This window comes from Phaethon aethereus (assembly GCF_964289735.1).
Source record: "Phaethon aethereus genome assembly, chromosome: 1".
NCBI lineage: Eukaryota > Metazoa > Chordata > Aves > Phaethontiformes > Phaethontidae > Phaethon > Phaethon aethereus.
Window position 1 is genome coordinate 3,227,093 of NC_138575.1, and position 25,151 is coordinate 3,252,243.

The 25,151-nt window shown below is 47.9% G+C and overlaps 1 protein-coding gene across 1 annotated transcript in view; it reads left to right on the top strand.

Annotated features, from left to right (window-relative positions):
* Nucleotides 1–25,151, top strand: part of PLXNA4 (plexin A4) — a gene marked incomplete at both ends in the record, with an annotated part of 428,073 nt that overhangs the window by 290,117 nt on the left and 112,805 nt on the right. The window contains 2 exons of the mRNA XM_082013844.1: nt 19,648–19,771; nt 23,175–23,328. Of these exons, the coding sequence (XP_081869970.1) occupies nt 19,648–19,771; nt 23,175–23,328 (278 nt within the window). The remainder of the gene's footprint in view (nt 1–19,647; nt 19,772–23,174; nt 23,329–25,151) is intronic.

Here is a 25,151-nt window from a genome sequence, read left to right on the forward strand (position 1 = left end):
TGTGGACTGGCACTATCACTCACCTGATATACTGATTTCTACTCGGAATTTTGCAGCGTGTGTGTCTTGTGCTTAGGGTTGAAACTAGGGCTCCCTGTGTCTGGGTGATTTTCTGAGCAAGGCCATGGACAGGAATCCCTAATGCTTTTCTTTTAACGTCAGTGTATCCATGAAATCAGAGGGAACAGTTCAAGGTTATCACAGAAACACAAGAAATACAATTTGTATTTCAAGGGCTGTTTGCAGACCAGAGAGCAGGATTTTGCTGGGTGGGAATAGGGATTTTCTCTCTCACAAATCTAGAACACCACCACCAAATCACTACATGGGTGCTGCGCATACTTTAATTAGATATTGAATCATCGACTAGAAATGAGGCCTCCACATATATCTGAGGTCAGCATCCCCACCCGGTGTGCCTGAGCTGGCTGCTTCAATAAAGGCAGAAGGTCTGTACCTGCCCGTGACCTTCCTCTAATTATTTGGAATCCATATTATGGACCTTGCTGCACAAGACAGCCAATGCCAGGTGTTCAAATTAATAAGCTGAACCAGGTTTTCCGATCAGTGCTCTGGGCTGTTTGCCATTCTTTTTTCTCGGCATCTGATAAAATAACCCAGGGCTTTGGTCAAAGGTGTTTTGCATGCATGCTATTGATAGCGCTTTGGAAGTGTTTTGGTTTTTGGTTGCCTTTTTTTTTCCTACTGAGAAAGAAAATAAAATGGGGAAAACTGATAAAGTCAGGGAAAAAAGTAATCAGAAAGTTTGTGTTGGGGGAAGACAGTTTCTAAAGGCAATCACAAGCATCCACTAGAGATCAAGGTCTAGTTTACAGTGATGCTGGTAATTTGTAGTTCTGGTGAACTCAAAATACAAGACGATATAGTGTTACCAAGATTTTAACCCATACTGGAACCCATTCAGCCATGGCATAAGCAAGAACAACTCCTCAGCTACTAGCCATTTACCCATGAGTCTGAATAAAGTCCTGCTTAATAGCAGGCTGGGCATGCAGGAACATGTCATCATTATGGCCAAAGTAACTAAATTCATATACTACAGGTAAAGCAATTAGCAGGTTAGTGGAGGGAGGATCAGTGTGGGACAGGGATTCTGCAGTGTGGCTCATTGCAAGTGAACTGGCAAGAACTTGTCACCTGAGACCGCTGTCAGGGAAATCCCTGACAAGGAGATTCATTTGCTTGTGGAGTACTCTTCCTAATAGAAGAGGCAGAAACACATCAATAAGGCGTGTAAGCGAGGACCGGAAAACAGCCTGCAGAAGATGCTTGAACAACATACACAGGGCAGAGTGACGTGGGACATGTGTCCCAATTCCAGATTTTCTGATTGAATAAGTAAGAGGTGTCCATGGTGGTGGAGCTGTCACAGCCAAAACTTTTGGGCTGGACCTATTGTGTCACTAATTTGCTGGTCTCATGGGGAGAGATAGTGGCTGTGTTCACTGGGGTTGGAAGGGCTCTAGTGTCTTCAGCGGTGGTTGTCGCAATGGCTTGGCCATCTCCTCCCTCTGACCCTGCAGATTCCCCCATGGGGACCTTCCTTCCTCACGCTCTTCAGCAGGGGCTTGTTTCAGTGCTGGGAGTTGAAGGTTTATTCATTTCTCTCTAGATAGCTAGACAGATATCTGTGTATACATTGTGTGCATATATATACAAACCTCGCACATTAACTATATTCAAGTGCTATATAAACTCATATCTACATGCTTTGACAGAAACAGGACCTTTGTGGATAATTCCTTCTCCATACTGATCTCTCTTTCCTTCATGCACCCAAGATGTATCTGGAGTCGTAGCCTCTTTATGGCTGTTTGCTCCTAGTTCAGGTTTCTTGCTCCTTCTAGCTCACAGCATCCTCCTCATGCACCATTATTCACTGCTCACAGTAGGTTTTTTTGCATTAGGGCAGGGGACAGTGACAAAAAAAAATTTTCATCCCCTTTTTGAGAAGGTAATAGTTGGTTAATGTCTCTAAATTTCATGGAGAGGTCTGGAGGAAGGTCCCAGTTGCTGTCACTCTGAGTCCAATGGAGACTTTCCTTCCTCATCGTCTTCAACAAGGGCTTGTTTCTTAAATTCAGCAACCTCTTTTTTTGATCACTGTGCCTACTGCAAACGTTAAAAAAAGCAACCACAAAGATGATAGACTTTCTGTTCGAGTTGAGAGAGGGGAAAAGTTCCCAGTCCCAGATAAAAGGTAGGCAGGGAATGAACCAGATCACTTGTCTGTCTGTCCATCTGTCTGTCTGTCTATCCATCTAACTATCCATCCATCCATCCATCCATCCATGGCATTAGTCTCATGCATGTGTAATAATCCTGGTTGTAGAAGATGTATATCTCAAGGTATCTCTTCAGCCCTTTCCATCAGATTAGAAATTTATTCAGAACACAGGGAGAATTATTGGTGAGCTTGCTGTTGTGTGAATGCTCTAATAGATTTTTTACTGCTCTTTCCGTACAGAGATTGCAAAACCCCAGCCATCCTAACGCTGCATTTACTTCATCAATTCTCGTGTCTGCTAATGCTGACGTTACACTGTTTGGCAGCCTCCATTAAGAATGGTTTGCCCCATGATATTAACAGGCAGTGAAGCTTTGTGCTGATGGATAAAGCATAGTGTAAAACCTGATTGGAATCAATCAGAGTAATTGTCTGGATGTGTGGTGGTTAATGGGAAATGTCCTGCATATTATTGGCTGTTTTATATAGCAAACGGATTAGCTTTCTGCTGCCTTTTGTGGCTCACATCCTCTCCTGAGCCGCTGGGGGAGGTGATGGATCTGTTGGGAGGCTCAGGAGACACCGTGCTGGCCTGGCATCCTGTGTCAGTCTCGGAGACACAGAGCTTGGAGAAAGGGCCTGTATTTTACATTTGTCTCAATGACTATTCTGCATTTATATCTGTTGCTAACATCTGGGCAAAGGGCAACTGTCAGCCTGTTTAATGACCAATGCTAAGCCTGGGCCAGGGCTTTGGGAGACAATGTGCAGCAGACACCAGCAGCAAGACTGAAGCAGAAGGTCTCTGAGTCTTGTGTGCGTTGCAAACTCACACGCTAGCAATTAAACACAAGCTTGAATCTGCTCAGGTCAGCCTGATGTCCCCACAGCTGACCTGCCAGTCTATGTTTGGAAGAGAGATACATCAAGAGCCCGTCATGCCTCAGCATCTGAGTGTCGGCCTCAGTTCAACGCAGAGGCAGCCTGGGGAGACTGGATGTGAGCAAGCCCATGCACGGCATGATCTGATTCAGCCAGAGACCAGAACAACCCATCCTGAAATAGGCTTCACAGACAACAGGCATTGGCACAGGCTGCCCATGGAGGTGGTGGAGTCACCATCACTGGAAGTGTTCAAAAAACATGTAGACATGGCACTTTGGGACATGGTTTAGTGGGCATGGTGGTGTTGGGTTGATGGTTGGACTTGATGATCTTAGAGGTCCTTTCCAACCTTAATGATTCTGTGATTCTGTGATTTTAACAGCAAGACACTGTGAAATGCCTCTCATACCCCAGGAGGACCTAGACAGTGCCTGCCTCGTCAGATACTCTCTGATCAGGCAGTCTAGAGCTGAGCTAAAGCCATTGCGATTACAGGAAGCAAGTAGATCATAGCACCTGGTGTATTTACACATAAATTAGGAGCAGCCTTGTTTTCCAGCATCTTCTTCTTCTGGGAGAGGCTTGAAGCACATAAAGGTCACAGCTTTCTCATCGAAGCATGTGCCCAGTCACCAACTGACTAACAGCTGTGGGTGCATCCTCTGCTGGGCAGCAGGAGGGTACCGTACCCCCAAATGCTACTGAGGGTGTGCTTGGAGGGGGTCAGCGACTCGACGAGGAGTGGGCTGGCTCAGGGTAGTTCTTCCTGGGCAGCCTCTGGTTGCTGAGAGCTCTCAGCTTTCTCCCCTGCCACAAGCATTGGGCTTTATTTTTTTCTCTGTTTTGGTGCATTTTTTGTTAGTAAGGATAATAAATTCCCACAAACCACAGGGAAACATCACTTGCGTTTCATGAGTAAAGGCACTCACTCTTGCCCAAGGTCATGAGTATTGCCTTTAATTTAAATTCAGTGCTAGAAAATTCTGAATCCCTGGAAAGAGATCCTTCTTGCAAACAGAGCTGCTGATGCTGGCTGTGCAGGCGGGAGGAGAGGGAGAGCAGGCTTTGGCTGGGAGAGGCCAGTTCCCCTTGGTGGTCAGAGCCCCAGGTACCACCTGAAGTGCAGCAGGCTGGGATCCTAATGAAAGAACTTTTCAAGCACTCGCTTCTTTCCTGAGTGAGTAGAATACTATTAACCTTTAAGGCAAAATTGTATTTCGTGCCTCTGGGAAGCAGTAACATTTTACCGATCTGCACTAGGAATCAGGTAAACAATTGTTAACTCTCTCCAGCCCCATTTCACAGCCATTTCGGGGCAGGTGTGTGTGTGTAATTGTGTGCAAACCTTGCCAAGCCGCTGAGCGGAGCTCTGGGCTCAGGACCTCCTCACTGCTGGAGATCAATTCAGCCTGTGTGCCCCAAGCTCTTTGTTCGTTAACTGGTATTCAGTTGAGACCCATGGTCCTGGCATCTTGGGACCAAAAGCTCTGCATTGCTATTTTGCCGTTTCCAAGGTCCACACAGTTGTTGGGCACCAGGTCTGGCTTTCGACGGCTGAGGACACGGTTTGCCGAGAGTCAGGCCATAGGACACCATTTATGAGCCTGTACTGTGGTGTATCTCACAGCTGGGGACAGTGCTGCTCTATGTGGCACTGCTATTAAATAATGCTGTGGAGGTGAAACCTGTTGCCTCTGAATTGAATATCCAACTATGTTTAGAAGCTGCCTCGCCCAACAAACTGCTTGTTGCAGCTTTGACAGCCTAGAGGCTTTGACCAAGTCCTGTCTTGCCCTTGGGCAGCGTGTGGGATCACACCAAAGAGACACGCAGGTGTTGCTGTCAGGGTGAAACAGGCTGGTGTTGGCTGTGAACTCCACTGAGCACACATGTGTGCTTTGCACAAGAGCTTCTAAACCTGTTGAGTGCTGGGATTCATTCCTGGGAAAAAAACCCCACAAAACTAAAGAGGACTAAAAAGTGACGTTCTTCCTTCCTTTCCTTCCTTTTTTCCCCTTACTTTCCTCTTGTCTCTTCCCCAGTGCTTTACTCCAGCTCCACCCTCACTTCCAGTCAGTGCTCTCCGCTGGACTTGCCCAACACTGGGCACTGCAGGTTGGGTGGCCAGGGGTAGCGAGGGGGCTCTGAACTGTTCGAGCCTTGGCAGGGAGAAAGCAGAAGGCACAATCCGAGGACAAAGTCAACACCTTAGGTGGAAAATTAAATCAATGAAGCAGAATGAGCCAGAAAGCAAACGATGCAACGGCAGCAAAGCTGGCTTCCAAATTGAAATGTGTTTGCTGGGGATTGTCCATTGGCCTGGGGAGTTATTATTTCCATTTCTCTAGTTATGAATTAATTTCTAGAGAACTTAATCATCCCCTCCCTTCTCCCTGCCACAACCCCCTCTTCCCTTCTCCTTCTAATTTTCCACTTGACTGGGGATTCTCTGACAGTGAAAATTTAGGCTTAGAGGAGGTCCATGCAAGCTGCTCCATTAGACTGGATAATCTCATTGGAACCAGCGGCTTGAATAATAACACCTTCACCTCATGCACTGCACCAGATTCAAATGAGGCTTAACACCTCGGGCTGCAGGGATGACTATGGCAGGGGAAGGAGTGGGTCGGAGCCTCTACCAAGCACCTTTGTCTCCTGGCTCTGCCAACCTACCCATGCTCCCAAGGACACATCTGCAGTCTGAGATAAACGCTGGTCCAAGCCTTGTCCAACACTAAGACATCTGCACCATCAGCAGCAGAGGCATCCTGAGCTCGGCAGTTCCCTGCATGAGTGGAGCCCAGACCCACACTCTATCTGAGTGATGAAGGTTTTTGCTGTCTCAATGGATGAGTGAGGATGAGCATGCTACAGCCTGTCCCACCAGCTGATGTCCCGACTTCTCCTTTCCCTCGGCAAGTTGTGCAGATTGGAGCAGGATCATTTAAGTCGGGCTTAATGCACTTCAGCCTATTGCGAGGTCTGTCGTTTACCTTCACCCCATAGGCAGGTGACCTAGACCTTTTATGCCACCTTCTCGCTACATGCAGGGCATTAGTCTGACTCTGGGCCCAACCAGCCTGTCTCAAAGAGTCCTCATCCTGTTTTATAACCATCTGAGAGCACAAATGCACCATGGGCTCCGTTTCTGCTGCCCGGCATTTTCCTCAGTGCACAGTGCCAGACTATTTTCTCTCTTCCAGATGTAATTAAAAACCTGAGTCCTGCAACCAACCCATAAAATGGATGGTTTGAATCCAGGATTCTGGCCCGGATGTTATAGGTTTGATCCTGAAGGACTCCAAGTCTCACAGGACTTTCTTGCTCTTTGCAGGTATAGTTGGACTCTTGTCCATCAGATGTTATCATGTTGGGAGAAGGTGTATTTCGTATGGGTGGATCACGCATGAGAGCCAACACCATGAAACTGCACTTGAATTCCTATGTCTTTCAGCATCCCAGCCCTTTCCCACCACCTGCCTACACCGGATCCACACTATCATGATTTCACAGCCTGCGTCAGAGCACTGCTGTGCACTGTCACAGCCAGAATAAATAATACCTTCTCATGGTGACTCCCATCACAGCCACCAGCACAACCTGGCCATCCTGAACACACAGTAGTCTCAGAATTGCCCAGAGAGGAGCACCATGCAACTTTTCTCCAGAAAAGTCATTCTTTTAAAGGGAAGGGAACTAGGAAAATCTGTGTGGGAGATGGATACCTGGAATGTATAATAAATGACTCTATTGCCATGCATCTGACAACCCAGCCTGCTGGAGGTCATTCACAGCGCCACAGCAATTTTTCAGCATTTAACCCATCCCTTCCAGCTATGCACAGATGAGGGGAAATGCATACATCACACCTGACAGCCTTTTTGTTGCAGCTGGGGCATTAGCTGAGATCCCCAGCAAAGCCGCAGGTCAGGGAGTGCTTTCCCATGCCTGGCGGTGCGAGGGGCAGGCTCAGTGGGCTGTGCCAGACCAGACTGGGAGCTCCTCGCGTGTTTTAGGGGAATAATGCCTGAGGACCACCTTTTGGCTGAATGGTTAAAGCAGCAGAGGGATGAAGTAGGGATCATTTTTAGGGTTGGCTGAAGTCCTGGTCCTTTTGTTTCTTATGTGTTGGCTCTGGGTGGATCCTTGCTCAACTGGGTTTCCAGCTCAACCTGTGCTTTTTCCTTGCTCCGAAGAGACAAATGCCCTAGAGATGGATAGGGAACTTCAGACACAGTCTGAGTGGGGTTGGTGAGACTGCATGGGTGTTTGTCTTCTTCTGGCAGCAAATCCCACCACAGTGATTTCACATCACATGGAGACAGCCAAGCCTGGGCTAAGAGGTTCCTCAGCTTATTTTTCCCCAGTGAGGCTTAACTCTCCACATGGAGTGCCTCTCCTCTCCAATCAGAGCCATGGGGCAGCCAGAGACCCTCCTTTTGAGGTCTGCACGGTAATAGGGGTTTGATGTAATTCTCTCTGTGCTGTCCTGTGATTTTTTTCAGGCTTCTAATTGTACTGCTGCAAAGCATGGGGAAAGTTTGGGCCCGGAGGGAAAAGCTGTCTCTGCCAGCAGCAAATACCGGAGCTACAGCACACGTCACTGTCTGTTGGCTCTGCTGCCGGGGGACATTGGCAGATGGATGGATGCACATGGGCAGGAGGAGGAGGGAAGGAGCTGGAGTGACGTGAAAAAGGAGACATTGATGAAGGTCGAAAGGAACAGTGGGGAGGGAGAGCCTGATTTGAGAAACTCTGTGGGGTTCTTTATGCCCTGCACCTTTCTGGGTAAAACTGCTTGGGGCAAGAGGGTTTTAGAGGTGGGGGATTTCAATAAACAGTGGGCAAGCCCAATCAGTCTATCCTGTGGAAATGTTTTCTCTCTTCTTGCTATGCTTCCCCAAGTCAGAACAGCAGATGCTAACAGCAAAAGAGCAATTAAATTACATGCTGGCTGAGTCTGGCAGTGATTCAGTATCTGTATAAGTGGGGGACCCCTTGCAGTGTACTTCCCATGGCTCCCCAAACCTCCCTGAAAACCTCCTTCAACACGGATGCTGTGCTCCTTGTTTGCAGTTTTCCTGCCCTGTTTGTCCTTTAAAAGGTGAGGCTGAAATGGCACCAAAGCCTCCCACGCAGCTTTTAGGACTCCTGGGTCTCACTGCGGTCTTGGCAGGGATTCATGGGGAAACCTCAGGACCACTCATTTGGATTAGCTCTGATTGCTAGGCAACACACTCCAAATTTTAGCTTTCTGGAGGCATGGGCATCTCTCATCGTCTTCACCAACAGATACTTGGCATTTGGGCGACGGTGACAGGGAAAAGACCAAGTACATTTCTCTGGAGTTACTTGAGAGGAACTCCCACGAGGAATTCAGGGATGATGTTCCCAGGCATCTGAATCGGGCCATGAACAAAGAGCTTCATCTCCTTTGAATGTATTATTTACATCAGCCCTTGCAGAGGAGAACATGTAGGAGCACGGGAAGGTGTAGGTGTTACCTACCCAGGTTCTGGGGTAGACACTCACAAATATTATTAACATGAATAGGAAGCGCCATGATAGGATGCTCTCTGGGAAAAGTTCATTAATTACCAGCCTTATCTAGCAACCTTGTTCCCTTTCACTTTCTTCTTTTTTCATTTTCTTTAAAATTATTGTAAGTGAATTCAATGCTGGGAAACTTATTTTATTGTGTCCTCAGAGACAGAAGCTTGTATTAGTCAGGTAGCCTTCAGAGGAGTCTTCAGGGGCTTTTCCATCTTCATTTGAAGCCCAGTCTTTTATGGGCAGATGGCAAAAGACAGTTCCAGGTGGATTCCTGTGAGTTCTTTCTTGTAGACTACCTCAGTGCTCTGGACTGACTGCGGTTCATATGTGTGCCTTTGGCTTGAGTTCTGCCTGCTGCTTGTGATGTTGTGCTCTGAGATTCTCCTCCTACCTTTAGCTTCCAGGCTCGTGTTGTGCCTGGTTAGCTCAGCAACAAAAGGAGTCAGAGGGCTGTGATATAAAAGACAACATAGCAGAGACCCTGAAGCTTCAGAGATGTCCTTTCCTTGCATTTTTGACCCTTGCAGGAGGTTGGAAAGGGTCAGTGGATGAAGGCAGGTGATACCCATCCTCCCATATGCCAAACACGTGTGTTGGCTTTTCTCAGACTGTTTCTACAGTGGGAAAGAGTTTTTTTCCAGGGACCTGTGTGTTTGCAGCACAATTACTGCTAGTCACTGTTTCAAGTGAGTTTGCAGTGTAAGGTGGGCACAAAAAAAAGCCACTGTTCATCAGGGCAGCCTAGCTTCATGGCATGGATCTCACTGGAAGCTGTAGACAGTGAAAGTAGAGTTGCCAAACTGGCTGAAATGCCACCATCACCTGCAGCCTGAGGCTGGGACCCACCTGGAACCAAGTCCTCACCCCAAAGTTGTTCGGTCCTGGAGGTTGGCTGATGCTGCAGATCTTATTGAGGCTTTTTGAGGTCTCTCTGAACACGATGGCTGTCATGGGAGGAACAGAGCCTTTCTGTAATGCTGAGCAGGACCGGCTGAGGGGTGTATTTCCACACCACCTTCTACAGACCCCCTCCCTCATTTCTACGCTCTCCTCCCCCTGTGCCAGCAAACAATTTACAAATCTTCATCAGACAAAGGCTCCAAGTTTCCAGGGATTTGCATGTGAAATGCTCCCGTTCATCTCAGGCTTGAATGAGCCATCAAAATGTTCATCAGGGATCTGCCTACAGAGGCACATACATGTGTACACACAAAACGCTTGTCCACAGCTGCACCCAAGCAGTGTGTGAGCTGGTGTGGTCCTTGGGCCACCTCTGAACCTTTGCTTACAGGCAGGAGAGGAGGTTGCATTTGATGGGCCAACCCAAGGCCCCCGGGCAAGATTAACATGGACAAGACAATCTGCAGCTCCGGAAACTTGGGGAGGGGCGTGAGGGGAAGGAGAAGGGGGATGAAATCTCCCAAAGCAAGGGGGAAGGATGCTGTTTATGGAGTGTCTGGCTTTGTAGGGCGGGAGATGGGGGAGTAAATCCCTTGCACCCACGCCCCACGGGGCTCCAGGGGTGGGCTTATTCAATTGCTGTGATAGAGGGAGGAGCCCACCTGGGGACAGAGATAACGGGCGGGCAAGGGGATTGCCGTTCCGCAGCATAAGCCGGGAGAGTTATCAGGGCAGAAACTCGGCTTCTATTACCATGCATTAGAATAGATTAACAGGCAGAGCAATTAGCATCCTCACTCTATTTGGCGAAGTGACAGGGTGGGTGCTGGTGGGCAGCAGGCAGCTTTGGCAGGGCGGTGCTTCCCTGGTTGAACTGCAGCCCAAGGATGGAGGGGACTTTTGGTCTTTCACCCCAGGGTTGTTCCCACTGGGATATTGAAAAGAGCAGGGGCGGGAGTGAGCTGTGGTTAGTGGTCTGAAACTTTGTGTGGCTTGTGGTCCCTGAAAAAATTGCTCTGGGAAGATGCAAAGCTCGAAACAGTGACTTTCAGCTTTCTTGAGTTACCTTTACCTTTTCCAGGTCTCTGAGAGAATCCACAGAATTCTGGGTTCCAAAATACCACCCGTTAACCCACTGCTTTGGTTTCCCCAGCCCACCCCAATGGCCTTTTCCCATCTTTGTCCAATGAGCAGGCTTTTCGGGGAGGCCAGCCTGCTTGTGGTTAGAGCCAGAGATGAAAACATGGGTCCAGCTCGTTCCTTGGATGCACACGAATTTGCTCAGAAAGCTTCACCTCCTCTCACCGCCAGAGCAGGTTCCCCAGGAATGATCCTGTGCGTCATCTCAGCTTGGATTTGTCCTTCTTTTCCTGCAGCATCTCTTGCCTTTCTGTTCTGAATGGCGTATGCCAGGCAGTGGATAAAATTTAACTCCTTCATGCCAGGGAGAGCTAAATTCCAGCTATCCTCTGACAGGGATGGAGGGCAACCTGGAGACCGGAAAGAGTAGACAGGGAGGGATGGCTATTCACCACATCACCACGTAAAGTTTGAGGTCAATTATGTCTGTGTAGCTACATTTATGACATTCCTATTCTAAGGACTCCAACAGAATGTGGAAATGTCAAAACATTGCTAAAACTGACCTTAAACTTTGCATGCGAGTGGGACTGAATCTCCTTCCTTTTCCTGACTCCAGCCAGAAAATTACTTTGGTTCCAGCAGAGGCAAAGGCAAATTTCAGCTGCCCCCTCCTTCCCCAGCCTTGCTCCCCCCTTGTGATAAAGCCATCTCAGGAGACACAAAGCCAGCTCTACACAGTGGTCAGACTATGGCTAAAACAAACCTCTTATTACGTCCCCAGATGCCTTTAATTGCTCTGTTCCTGTCTCATCCTCCTTTCCAACTGTGAAACCGAAAATTTTTCCCCAATAAAAAATGAAGCTGTCATATTGCATCTCATCCTGAAAGAGGGACCAGACTAATGAGACTGATTCAGACCGTCACAGCCAGATAGCTTGAATCTCCGGAGCCTCCTGGAAATGCAGCCCGGGCTGAAAATGCCATTAGGAGGGTTTGCACTCGGCTTCCACTGAGCTCCCTCTGCTGACCACCTTGCAAAAGGCATCGCCGACCCGCCGGGCTGGTCTTCGAGTAGACATCCCACTCGGGCTTCTGAGCAAGGACCTTGGGCAGAGCAGGCACAGGGAGTCTTGGGCGATCCTCTGTGCAGTGTTTGTGCTGGGAAGGCAGGCTGCGGAGACAGGTGACCCTCTTCCAGAAGTTGCCTGGCTTTGTGTAGAGAGAGGAAAACCCAAGTGATGGAGTGGTGCCAGAAGTCTCCCTCTCACCTCCCAGGCTCTATAGCCTGTCCCAGCTTTGCCCCAGACACAAATGGGGCTGGTGTGGTACAAGACTGAAGACTTTGAGAAACAGCCAACCTTTCTGTTGTTTCATTTTGAAAGAAGTGCCCGGGGGCAAGGAGAGCTGCTGCCGAGCCATGCCTGCACCCCCTGCTCTAGATTTCAGATACCAAATTTGTTGGTCTGTGTTGAGCTGAGGATGGGGGACCTTCTTCAGCTTGACCTTTGCCAGCCACCTGCAAGTGCAGTCTGCCAATGGACTCTTGCTGGGCTGGGAAATCTCAGATTTCCCCTCGGAGGTGAAGAAATCAAAGAAATGGGAAATCATTGCCTCTTGCCCTGTCTTGCTCCAGGACAGCTGTGACCATCTGGGCTTCTCAGGGTCCTCAAATTGAGACCTAAATAGAAAATCCCTGAAAGTTTCCCTTCATCTCCTCTACCTTTCTCCCTGGGAATTTTCCTGAACTTTCTTCTTGGATGTATCTCTCAAATACACCTGGGCAAAGACAACAATGGAGATGGCAGAAAGGTGGAACCATGAAGTGTGGGAAGCGGTGGGAGTGTTTGTGGCTCACACCGTGGGGGTGTCGACACCAGCCCTGCACATTGCTGTCCTCACAGAGAGTCTGGGATATGCAAGCTGGCTGCTGGACCCTTTGTCCCCACCTTCCTCTCCCCACGTCCCCATCCCCACTCTTATTTTCTCTTGGTTGGGCATGAGGAGATTAGGACACCCATGACAACCCTTGTGATAAGAGTCAAGGAGACAGAGACAACCTGAGAAGAAGAGAAGAAGGCAGGACCAAAAGACCAGGTGAATTTAACAGGAAGAGCTGAAGAAACATGAGAAAAGCATGGGCAACTGTGTCCAAGCACAAAAACACAGAACTGGGAAGCGGTGAGGAATGGGATGGGGCAACAGCTCTAACTTGCACAATCCGAGGACCTCAGTGTGAGTGACCCCACATCATGACAAAAATGCTCAGCAATGAATAGGTTGGAGAAGCAAATGGGGATGTCAACATGAAGCTGGTGTCCCATCGAAATGTTCCATCCTGCCCCAGTGGGCTGTCCTTGCTGGTGTGCATGGGGTGTGCACCGATTCCCACCTGCCACCTCGAGTTTACCAGCACTGGTGGGGGAAGGTGTAAGGAAAGGGTGGCTGTGATTATTCTGTCAAAGAGTGAGTGAATTTGTCCCCTGCGGGAAATGTCACCGTTTGGAAGCAGAAAGAAAAGCTGAAATGTCAAAACCTTTTGCAAAACAGAGAAGCCTGCAAATTACCTGTTTAGAGGTGGTGGACGGGTGTCATTTCGGTTTGCTGAGCTGACCCAAACCATTGAGCTGTCTCTCATGCTGCTCCCCCGCACCTCTGGCATCAAATACCGACGCTTCACGTCCCTCTTCTTGCCTGTGAGTCCACCTCACTGGCCAGATTATGAGTTTTGCAATGCAAAAGCAGTCAAAAGAATATGGCTGTGCATCAAGTGGTGAGGCTTCTCCAAAAAAGATTAATTCATGTGGATTTTATTTCCAAAAATTTTTTTTAATGGTAATGTTATTTTTTTTCTGAATAAAAAATTTGTATAATGTGCTAATTGCCATTTACAAAAAAAAGCCCCTCTGTTCTGTGTAGCAATGTCTGATCAGATCCAATCACCACTCTTTTGTCTTGAAATTTGTTTTTAATTGACAAAATTGCTGATAAGACCTTTCCCATTGCCAGAAAACTGACTTTTGGTTTTTTTTTTTGTCTCATATTAGAAAAGTTGGATATTTTAGTCTGCTTCTGGGAAAATGAAGAAAAAAAAGAAAACAGACAATCAAAATCTTCTCCATTTTCTAACAGCTATAGATATAAACAAGAAAGACTTAGTCAGGACTATATGTTGTTTTTCTGACTGCATAATTTCCATCTCCCCAGAAAAAAAAAAGAAGAAAAAAAGATTTACAGAAACTTTCTCCTCGGCTTTCTCCTCCCAGGACTATTTGTCTCTGTCTATTTTGTCCACTCAGGGTGTCAGTTAGTATGGTCTCCAGCAGGGACCACCAGGTCTGGCTAATGGTGTGAATTAGCAGAACAACTTTCCACCTCTCCTCGAAGCCTTGTGGCCCCAGGCCACCGCATGAGTCTGTGGAGCAGCTGAGCACCTCTGACCCTACAAGTCCAAACTATAAGAGAAACTCACTGCATGATCTTATCAGGGTTTTGCACGTCTTAGAAAATAATTACCACTAGAAACGCTGGACACAAGGGCCATTGTGCATTTTAAATGCATTTAATTTGCCATCGCAAGTGATACTAAGGGCTGTCTTGCTGGCAGGTATGACTAAGGGAAAAACTCATAGCTCATGGGACTGTGAAGTAGTTTGACCTTGATGAATGGCCAGAGAAAAGCCTGGAGATCTTGGTCTATAGAGCTCTCAGTGCAGCATGTCTCCACCCTGGTGCAAGAAACGGGAGCTGCAGAGCTGCAGAGGCGCTCTGGCCCAGGTCCTAAGAGCATCTGCAGCTCTGCCAACCTCCAGGCACCCTGCTCGAGAAGGGAGAGCACACCAGTACCTCCTTCTCATTTCCCTCCGTTAAGAAATCAGGAGTCACCCAAAACAAACCCAGGCATTTCAGGCCCTGGTGGGATGGAGAGATGGACAAGAAGTGGGAGGGGCAGAGACATATCCCCCTTGGATGCACTTGTCCCACCTCACTGCTCTCATGAGGCATGGACTCAGCACTTCTTGGCATTGCAGCTCCCCTGCTCCCTTCCCTCTGCAAAAAACATCTTCCCATTTCTCTCCCCATCCCTAACCCCTACATGGTCAGAAGAGATCTTCCTATTTCAGTCATCTTTAGGCTCCTGAAACATGCTCTATCCACTGCAGATGTTGTGATCAAAGACACTTTATCACCACTAGTCCAGATCCCATGAGGTCTGGATGGCAAAGACAGAACCCAAGGTGGAAAGAAGAGGAGGTGCAATGTTCCAGAGAAGTATGAGAGCAACTCTTCAGGGTAAACTGATAGGTTGGGGATGAGGGTCTGCAGGACTGTATGGTGAGGGTGCAGCAAGGTTCGGGGCCCCATTATGTTGGGCATAGAGGAAACAAAGATACAGCCAAAAAGAGGCAAGATGAAAAGTAAAGGTAATTGTTTTTGGCTTGTTGGTTTTGGTGTTGTTGTTGGTGGTGGTTTTTCTACAAGATGGTGGAGATGTGTCTTCACTGAAGAGGCAAAGGTAGGTGAAAGCATACACATGGCACACATGCCTCCTGGTAGGCTGGCAACCCTGCAGTAGCGTGATCTGTTTTCCATGCTGTGCATAAGGAAAGCAAAGAGCTTGCAGTTGGAGGAGTGCTCCACTTGACCCTTCTTCTACCAGGTGCATGGAGTTCTTGGGTCTGTGCTCAGCCTCTCCAAAGATTTCTGGGCTTCAGATTAACCCTCCTAACCTTGGACATTTAGGGACAGACCCTCGAGCTGGTGGAGTGAGTCTGGGCTTCGTTTGACCAAACCCTAGCAAGGCAGAGAGCCCTTAGAATCTCGTTGCAGAGGTAGAATAGCACCTTACCCCTTTGCAGCTGGTGTTTGCAGAATGTGACCCCAAAAGGTTGCTTTAGGTCCCAGATGGCAGATCTGGGATTTAACCATGATCTCTTGGGTCCCAAACCAGGGTCTTCATCTCATTCTCGGGAGACCTAGGCTTTGCTCTGCTCTCTGACAGGCATGCACCCATGTCTCACTTTCCTGTCTCTGCGTTATAATGTTTCAGCCTCACAGAGGTGTCGTGAAGTTTAATTAGCTCCAGGCAAAGCCCTTTGAGATCCTCAGATGAGAGATGCTATAGAAGCACAAAGTATTAATTTAACATTATTAAAATAATTGGTTAGTGGATGGTGAACAGAGGGTTAGCGTTAGCGGTATTTATTCTTAATGGGAGATGAGGAGGAAATAACATTCCTCATGGTTCAGTGGTAGGACCGGTTTCTTAGTGTTTGTACTAATGGTTTGGACAGAAGCAGGACACTTCAATTGTTAAAGATGCAGCTGATAATGAAATAGCAGGTGTTACTGAGACGTATGGAGAAGCACCGTGTCTACACTGTAATCTTATGCAAATAAGTTCAGGAGTGGAATATGCTCTTTTAGGTGTCTTAAGTTTAATGTAATGCCACTGGGTGGGAGTTACGCACCAGCTAATTACAGCATGAATAACATTGAATTAGGTTATATGGCAGTGGAAAGTGATCCCGGCACATTGACAGACCCAGCATGTTAGAGTTACTGATATTTTATTAAAGCGAAACAGTTATTGGCAGTACAAGGTATTTTTTCTGCAATAGACACACCAGATGAGAGCGCAGCAGAGTCACAGCAATCGCCCAGGGTCCAAAGTAGACATTGACTCAACAGAGACAACAGAAATGATTAGTTGGGGTTGGGATATTTCATTATCCCTTTCACAGTCCAGCTGCTGTGTGCAGGCAACTGCCTTCCAGGTGACCACTATTCTAAGGCAGGCACTTGCGTCTGGAAATACTTAACTATTAAAAGTCCTGTTTGCTTTTATTTACAATTTGATGAACTTTTTGGGCTGCAATGTCCGCTCTGGGCAGCTGCCTTCAGCGGCTGGGTGTTTTGCTATGCTTGTTTCTGCGTCTCAGCCAACACCATTCAGGGATTTGAGGCTGATGCTGGAGGGCAATACTTTGCTCTACACATGCTGAAACAATTTTCTCTGCTGTTTCCCCCCACTCTTGGGGGAGGGCACAACATTTTTTGGCAGTGCAGAGGAAGACTGGAGGGGGAAGGTTACTTTATGACAGGTCTGTACCTTTTTCTGCTCCCCTGAAAATCAACCAAGTTTTGCCTCTGAAGAACCTCAGTTGAAGGTGCTGGGCAGATGCCCGGGGGAGCGTGGTTTGCAAACCCACAGGATGCTCCACATGCTCCAGCTCAGGATAGATAAGGTGGTCAAGGAAGAGGAGATGGGGGAAACCAAAAGGCTCTGGAGAAGAGACCCCACCACTCCTTTCTGCATGGACAAACCTGCAAAACCCCCTGGCAAGTGGCTCCATCCCTTTAGTCTTGATTTATGCAGCAGCTGGGATCAGTTACCTGGGATGAATTATGCTGCTAGCTCAAGGTCTGTGACGTTGACTCGAGAGCCTGAACCCTGCAGGTGACCCAGACCCCAGCTTGGTTTGGTTCACCTTGGCAGAGCTCCCCCATCATCAGACTCAAGCAACAGGCACAGTTGGGTGTTTTGGGGTTTTTTTTCCCCTTTTGTTTTAAACTGAGAGATTGCTTCGATAAAGTCAGACAGCCAAAGTCAAAAGTTAGGAAGTGGCAGAATTGAGGTCATCCATGGAAAAAAGGAATAATAATGTGTGATCCTGTAATTAAAGTCTGTCTTGCAGTGTGTCAGTGCAGGGAGCAGATTTAGGAGTGCAGAAGCTACTTTCAATCCAGCAGTACCTAATTCTGAGAGCCTGACACTGCAACCTTAACATTATATTAAAACCCGGCTTAGTTTGGTTTGGTTTTTCATCATTTTATTATTTGGATGGCAACACACCTTTCAAAGGGTATCAAGGCTGCACGACACATCAGTCTCATATAGAGCGAGTTTTTGGTCTGAAGAGTTGCATGTCTTAAATGTGTATGACCACTAAACAGCAAGATAAAATGTTGATTGTTATATTCCAGCTCAGTGGTGGGCTGGGAATATAATCCACATTCCTAGATGCTTAACCTCTACCCATGTGCTGTTCTCCTGCACTGGCTGCGCTTGTGACCTACTGTGCTATTACACTTGAACCGAACCTGAGTATCTACCCATTTAGTTTTAGAAAATCCAGCTATTTTTGTCATGCTGCGGCTGGAGGAAATAAATGGGAGGTAGCCGGACGTCTTGAAGAATTCGGGCACTTGTGTATTGACACTGAGCCCAAAAGGGTTTCCTTCCAAGCTGTTCTCAGCAGAGGAGTTCCCACACCCTGCAGAGCTTTGATGGGATTGCTGTGTCTATTTGTTTTATAGAAGTGCTTGCAAAAACCTCAGGTCAGGATTTTGCTGTGGCTTTCGTTCCGCGATAGGGGACTTACAGTTTTGGGAGTAGTTAACTGGCCATCCCTCCAACGCTCTGGAGACTGCACGTTTAAAATTCCTGATCCAGTACGTGGCAGCACTAAAGGACTAAATGGGATGAAGGCTTGTAGGGAATAGAGAGTGGGAGCTGCAGTGCTGCTCTTACTCTCTCAAATCTGCAAAGCAAACCAAGAGCGTGCTGAGAGTGGCAGACATCTCCTTTTATGATTCCTGTCACTGGAAATACCAAACTTTCCTCTGCAGGAAAGATGGATAAATTTGAGTTTGAAACTGAGGTGTTCATTTTATCTAATGTCAGCCACTAGATAAAAGCCAACCCCTAAAGATCTAGGCCAGCCCCCAAGCTTTGTAACATTCAGGCTCAGCCGTATATATAAGGTTTGCTTTTACATGTGTTGCCTTAGATCCCCATCTGTAAATCCCCATTTATATAGGTGCAATCTTTGCTCCAGGGAGCAAGGACACTGAGGGGTGATCTTGGAGCTAACCCTCCAGCAGCCCCAAGGTGCTCTCGCAGCTAAAACTCCGCAGTCTGGGAGTGGGTGAATAATTTAACATCCGCACTTAGTCTTTATAGCTGATTTTACTGGGGGGGTAATAGCACCGCTAATAACAAAATCCACTGAAGACACCCTGTGCAAGTCCATAACACTAGCTTAATGGCAAAAGGTAATTGGCACGCGGTTGGAGCTGCCCTTTTGTATTAACCCTGTGGATTTCTAGGCAGACATCTTCCTTGAAGCAATGGCCTTGGCAGCAGGTGTGGAGTAAAATACAGATGTGTCTTATGTTAAGCAAATGCAAATATGGATCGAAACAGGGCACACCGCTACCAATTCACCTTGCTGGCTTGTGTTTACACTGGACAGACAAGAGGCAGTGACAGTGCTGAAAGCATTGACAACTATTGGCACGTGGTGTAAGCTTCAAGGGCTTGTGCAGCCCAGGTGCTGTGCACCCACCAATTTCACTGAAGTCTTACTAATTGGGAGCATCAGAATTTTTAAGATTCAACCCTAGGCACCTCTAGTCTTTCAAACCAGATGCCAAAAAAACCTCAACCTGCCTGGGACTGCTTAGCAGCTACTGGGCTATGGATTGGAGGGCTGCCCCTTCCCCAGAAGAGAGGAACCAGCAGCATAGAAGTATCACAGATTTGCAGTCTCCTCAGCAGGGACAAAGAACATGGACTATGCACAGCTACTCTAAAAGAACATCCCTGTCTAAGAAACGCCACTGCCCTTGGACAGGACAGTTTTCAGGGCTGCCAGGAGAAGGTTAAGCTGCTATGTGGGTAGAGAGAGCATCTCTAGAGCTGTGCATTCCACCCAAGGGATAGTGCTTTCATCCAACAGTCTTCCTCCTTTCATGGTGTCTTTGCAACTCTCCAGCCTGCTGAGCAATCCCACGGCTGTTAGCACTGGAGTCAGTGCTCCAGGACATAAGTGTGGTTTTCCAGCTAGTGCGGTCTCAAAGGGTACAGTGTTGACTTTCCATCCAAAATGATTGCTCCTTCCATGTCCCAGGGTTGTCTTCACCCTCCCAGCCCGGCTTTGCGTTAACTCTGTCCCTCTCTGTTCCCCTTTGCTCAGGTGCACAAGGAAGGAGCGGTGTGAGCGCTCCAGTGAGCCTCGGAGATTCGCCTCGGAGATGAAGCAGTGCGTCCGGCTTACCGTGCATCCCAACAACATCTCCGTCTCCCAGTACAACGTATTGGTGAGGAACATTAATCCTTGTCCCCCTCAGGTATAATCTGCCCATGCAGCCTGACAGCCCCAGGTATGTGCAACCTGGGTTCAGCAGGAGTGGGAAGGACTAGCAGCTTGTTACAAGAGGTTCTCCAGAGTCCATTAATTTCCCCAACAACTTTTCTGGTGCAGAGAAAGATTTTCCATGGGAGGACATTTTGGCCTTGGTTATCACCTGTCTAGAAGTGTGGAAGAGGCTTCCCTGTTTGCTGTGAGGAGCTGAGGGCAGGCCTGAAGGGACTTTGTGCTCTGCAAGTGTTGTGTGCATACAGTGTAGTTGTTTACTTCCTTGGGAGAGTTTTTTTCTGTGGCTGGGCATGGACTTTAGGCAAGGGACATTATAATGAAATAATGAAGTGACCTTCTAGGATAAGGACAAGTAGAGGGATACCATGTGTTATTTCAATAAGCTCCAATTTTCTATTATCTCGGGTGGAAGTGTGTCTGTCTTAAGCCACCAAGAACTCCACTTTGTTGCAGCTCCAGCACTGAGTACGCAGAGCAAAGAAGCAGGAGGCTACACAGAGGAATCTAAAGCTGCCAAGGTTCATGCTCTCTTATGATCTTTCTCAGCACAAGGTTTAGCCTTTATGGCCTTGAGCTACTCAAGTCAGAAGCCAAGGAAACCACACAGTGAACCCTGGTGGAGCAGTAGATAATCCTGATCATTTTCTGGGCCTGAGGCAAGAAAACTCTGTTGAAGATCTAACCATTTTGTGGTTTCTCTCCTGACTAATGACAGCAGTACCTTATGTGGTGAGATCCCACCTCTGAGAAGGAGGCAAAGATCTATTTCATTCACGGTAGTAGGGCTCTGTCCTTTTGGCCATAGTACTTTGGATGGGAATGGAGTTGACAATCCAGGCCCCAAAAGGTCCATCTCTGGATAAGTTGTTCACTAACCCCACAATCTGAAAGGTCTAAATGGTGTTGCTCAAGGTGCAGCTGCCAGACATCTTCCAGGTGACAGGTTTTGGAGTGCTAGGGTTTCTTCAGTGATAGTGAAATCAGCCTTTCAAAGACTGCATGTCTAACCATTGCTGCTTTGTTTCAGCCTCTTAACTTTGCTGTGGCTTTATTTTGCTAGGCTTCAGAAAAAAACTGATCTCAGACGTCTTATGTCCTTTGTTCGTCTGGGAGTTCAAGGTTTCTTTTTCTTATTCTCTCAGTAGGTGGTGAATTTTTTCATATTGGAATAAATCCTGGGGGACTAGCTGGCTCAGGGTGATTGAAACTGATAACAGAATAAAAGACCTTTACCTCTAGATTACTCTGGCAGGGAAAATCAACCCAGAATTGCAGGGATCAGAAGTTGCCATTGTCTGACTGTTGCCCATTAATCTGCATGAATATTTCCATGGCAGTTTCAGCCCAGTACCAGATAGACTGGTGTCCCAGCTCATCCACAGTCACCATAGATGATAGTCTCTTGGCAAATCAGGAGGGGAGCAACAGTGAATGAGTGGCCCGTGGTGTCCTTACTGAATCTCACTTGGGTTCTAGCAAAGTGTCAACGATACCAAGTTCTTGCCCACAGAGGCAGAGAAGGTATCATTGTGGCCAGACAACCTTTTAGATTTTGGGCACTAGCTGGGACTTAGAAAATTGTATCTGAGTCTGTTTCAGTCCAGGGACTTGGAAAATTGATTCTGTTTCAGTCCATGACTGCTGCTCTGGCATCTCTGAGAAGAGATACTTACTCTGGGAAGGCTCCGTTCTTCCCTCATCACAGCAGCTCCAGAGCAGGATGTGGGGTGTAGGACTTCTTGTCTGTTCAGAGTGTGCACTGGCTCATGATGTTTTTTGCCAAACTCTACTGATCTATGCGTTGGTGTTGTCTTCTGCATGGCACACCTTCATTCTGCATCACCCATGCTCAGACAGAAACATTTGTTAAGCAGAATAGTTTCCCCTTCTCCATTTCTAGCAGTGTATTAAAAGAGCAGGGAGAATGGATTTAGCCTGAGTGCTAAATACATCCAAATAACCAAAGCTTTTTCCTACTCCCCATCCAAGACACAAACATTTCCTTTCCCATTGCCATTCCCATTGCCCAAAAACGAACATACTCTCACGAAGGCTTTATGTCAGTCAGAATAAGGCCTGTCTGCTAAGCCTTTCCCCCTGATGGTGCCTACTGTGAAGAAAGAGCTCCAAGCCTTCTCTAAGTGAGGAAAACACGGTGTGGGGGAGCAGTAAGCATTATGTTATGTTATCATCCTCTCCTGCTTTGTCACCTGGACTGACCTCTTCTGTTCTCTGTGCTGGTAGAAACAACACTTCAGCATGCATTTGTGTCTCCTTTCCATGGCTATCACCTCAGATGAGGACTCAGCTGGCTCATGGAGGAGGGAAGTGTGGAGAGCACACTTCTGCCTGTGTCAAGTGATTGGCTCCAGTGTTTGGTCACAAAACCACTAAATTTATACTAACTACTAGGTTGTCAACAGGTGCTAGAAGTACCCTGGGAGGCCTCTCTGTGTTCAGACGTGATATGGCGGGTTGAGCAGGACCCTCAGTGATGAAGAGCTGTGGTGCAAGACTTTAGCTGGTCTGGCAAGTTAGCAGCATGAGGGTCCTTCTCCAGAGAATGAACATTGTGGAAACCAGCCATGAGATTCCTTTTCTCATGACCACGAGCAATGACATAGTAATGCCAGTGGGTGCTGTGAAACCTAAAAACATGGGCAATTCCTCCTTCACAGCTTTATTTTTATGGATGCAGCCCCAATATAACATGTTCCCAGGGCCAACTGCTTCTTTGGTGGGATGGGCAGGAGAGGTTTGCTGTGCCTCGAGAGACAGCGTTTCTTTGTGATGGACTGAAGCCTGTAACTAGACTCTCCTTACACAGGAACTTGGTGGCAGAGCGCTCCCCCATCTGCTGATGCTAGGCGAGCAGGCTGTAGAGAGTTAGACTGGAGCACTACAGTTTCTCTGTAGTCTGCAGAGTGCCTCTTGTGAGTAGTAGTCACCTTCCTCAGAAACCGCGTGTCTTGGGGCCACCAAAGCCCTGGTCTTCACGGCTGGCTCCAAAGACTCCCTGCCTAACCTTACACTTGCATGACAGACAGTGAGCACTCCCTCCCCTCCACTGACCCAGCCAGCACTGGGACACAGTGCAGTTGTCCCTGCATAGCCACGTACCACTTGTGTTGGCATCAGCATCTCATCCCCTTCCCCCTTTGCACACACGTCCCTCTCCTGAATCGCTGCTTTCTGTTGAAGGAGGATGCTCTCTCTAGCAAGAGGCTCTTTGTCCAACCTCTCCAGTATAATTCTCTACTGCTGACCCAGCTCTGTTGTTTGGCTTAGTATTATCTCTTTTCTTTTCGTCTCTCTCTTCTTCCTCCCTCCATCTTTGCTTGCAGCTGGTCTTGGAGACCTACAATGTCCCTGAGCTGTCAGCAGGAGTCAATTGCACCTTCGAGGACCTTTCAGAGATGGATGGCTTGGTGGTGGGCAGTCAGATCCAATGCATCTCACCAGCTGCCAAAGAGGTGCCCCAGATCATCACAGAGAACGGTGGGTATCCCACAGCTCCTCCTTCTGCACCACTTCTCCCTCCCTCCCTCACCCCACAGCCCCGTGTCTCCTGCTTTCTCCCAAAGAGGAGTTTGGCTTGTGGGAGCCTGGGGACAGGACATGCAAAGTACAGGGAATACGCAGGAGGCTGTGCCGCTGCTTGCTGGTGGAGCTGCACAGCAGCACATCGTAGCATGAGTTGTCTGAACGTGTGCGTGTTTATGTGTGCACACGTGTGCAAGTGTAGAGCTGCAATACCAGTACCTGCATTAAGGTGCTTATACGTGTGATACTACGTGTTTTCAGACTGCCACCGAGTGGCAGTTGCATATATCTAGCAAAGGAGAGAGGTGGATGTGGGATATTTGCTCACCTTTTGCCCAGGATGGTGTCATACAACCCAGAGAATGAGTCTGTACGTGTTCTCAACACATCCTATCGCATGCAGCAGCCACAAAGTCCTGCAGACCTGAACGATACTGTCTGTAATTTCATCCTGCGCCTCCCAGATTTGGATCTGCACGCTCAGTTCCTTGTCTCTGGCCCTGGCCTTTACTGCCTTCGGCTATTCGGGGTTTGTTACTGGCTCTTTCTCCCAAAGTGGTCCAGCACAGAAAATTACCTTGTCTCCAAGGATGGTCCCCCCACCCACAACTTCCTGCCCTTTTCTAACAACGTTTCTCAGTACTTTCAAGAGCATCTGCAGCTCTTTGCAGGGACTCAATATAAAAACATCGACCCTGTTGATCAACCCAAGAGGCGCTGGAAGGATGCTGCCATTTTTGTCCTTGGCATCTTCTGAAATTTTACCGTAAAATTTGTCTCTGAGGATCCTCAGGCCACAAAAAACGAAGTGACACAAACTGTCCCCATCATCTTCTTCCTGCTCTCCCCAAGCTGCACGCAGCCACATGTGCTCTCCGTTGCAGTCCCAAAACAAGCTCCCAAAGTGCTGTTACCGTGTTCAGGTCCCACCAAGTTATCAGTTTGCTTACCAAGATAGATGCCAGAAACTATTTCCTCAGTATGGGCATCTGTCCCAGGCCAGGCTATAATCAGCCAGCAAACAAAAATAGCAGTGGAAGCTGGAGACAGGACAAGAGAGAGAGATTTACATGAAGCATGGTTTTCAGAGAAGTTGGGCACCTGCAGCTTCTATCAACTTCAGCAGCTGGTGCTCTGCACCTCTGCAAAGACCAAGTCCTCCATGCATAGTGCCGGGAGCTGGATTTGAACCAAAGGATGTGCGGTTCTGCGACACGTCTGAGCACTGGAGCCATTCAATCCTCACATCCTGTTTTAAAATATATGCAAGACACTGGCAAAATTGTTAAATACGAAGCAGTTAACAGAGCTGTCAAAGCCGGCGGCAGCAGATGGGCAGCAGAGTCGAGCACTGGCAGCAAAATGTGTTTAGTGAAGTGTGTGTGGGGTGTGTGAGTCTGTGCGTGTGTATGTGTGTGCCTGTAGGTGGGTGAGTGTGCACGTGGGTGCATGCTGCGAAGAATTGTCAAGTTTTCTTTGGCCTGATTGATTAATGAATCCTTCAGGTGAGGAGGAAAATAATAGAGGAGAAAAGGGCCAGCCAGGTTGAAGTCCTGAATTAAACATGGGTCTCTTCCCTGCTAAATTACTGCAGTTACTGCACCCACTCATTACCCACAGCTGCTGGGCTCTCAAGAGGGCTTTTGGCATTGTAGGAAGAGGTAACATTTGACTGCCCAGCATGGGAGCAGTGGGAAAGGGAATTGAGGAGATGGTGTGCAGGAGCTGAGGTGTGGATGGGTCTGCTATGGAAATGGGTTAGTCCTTCTGGAAGTGCA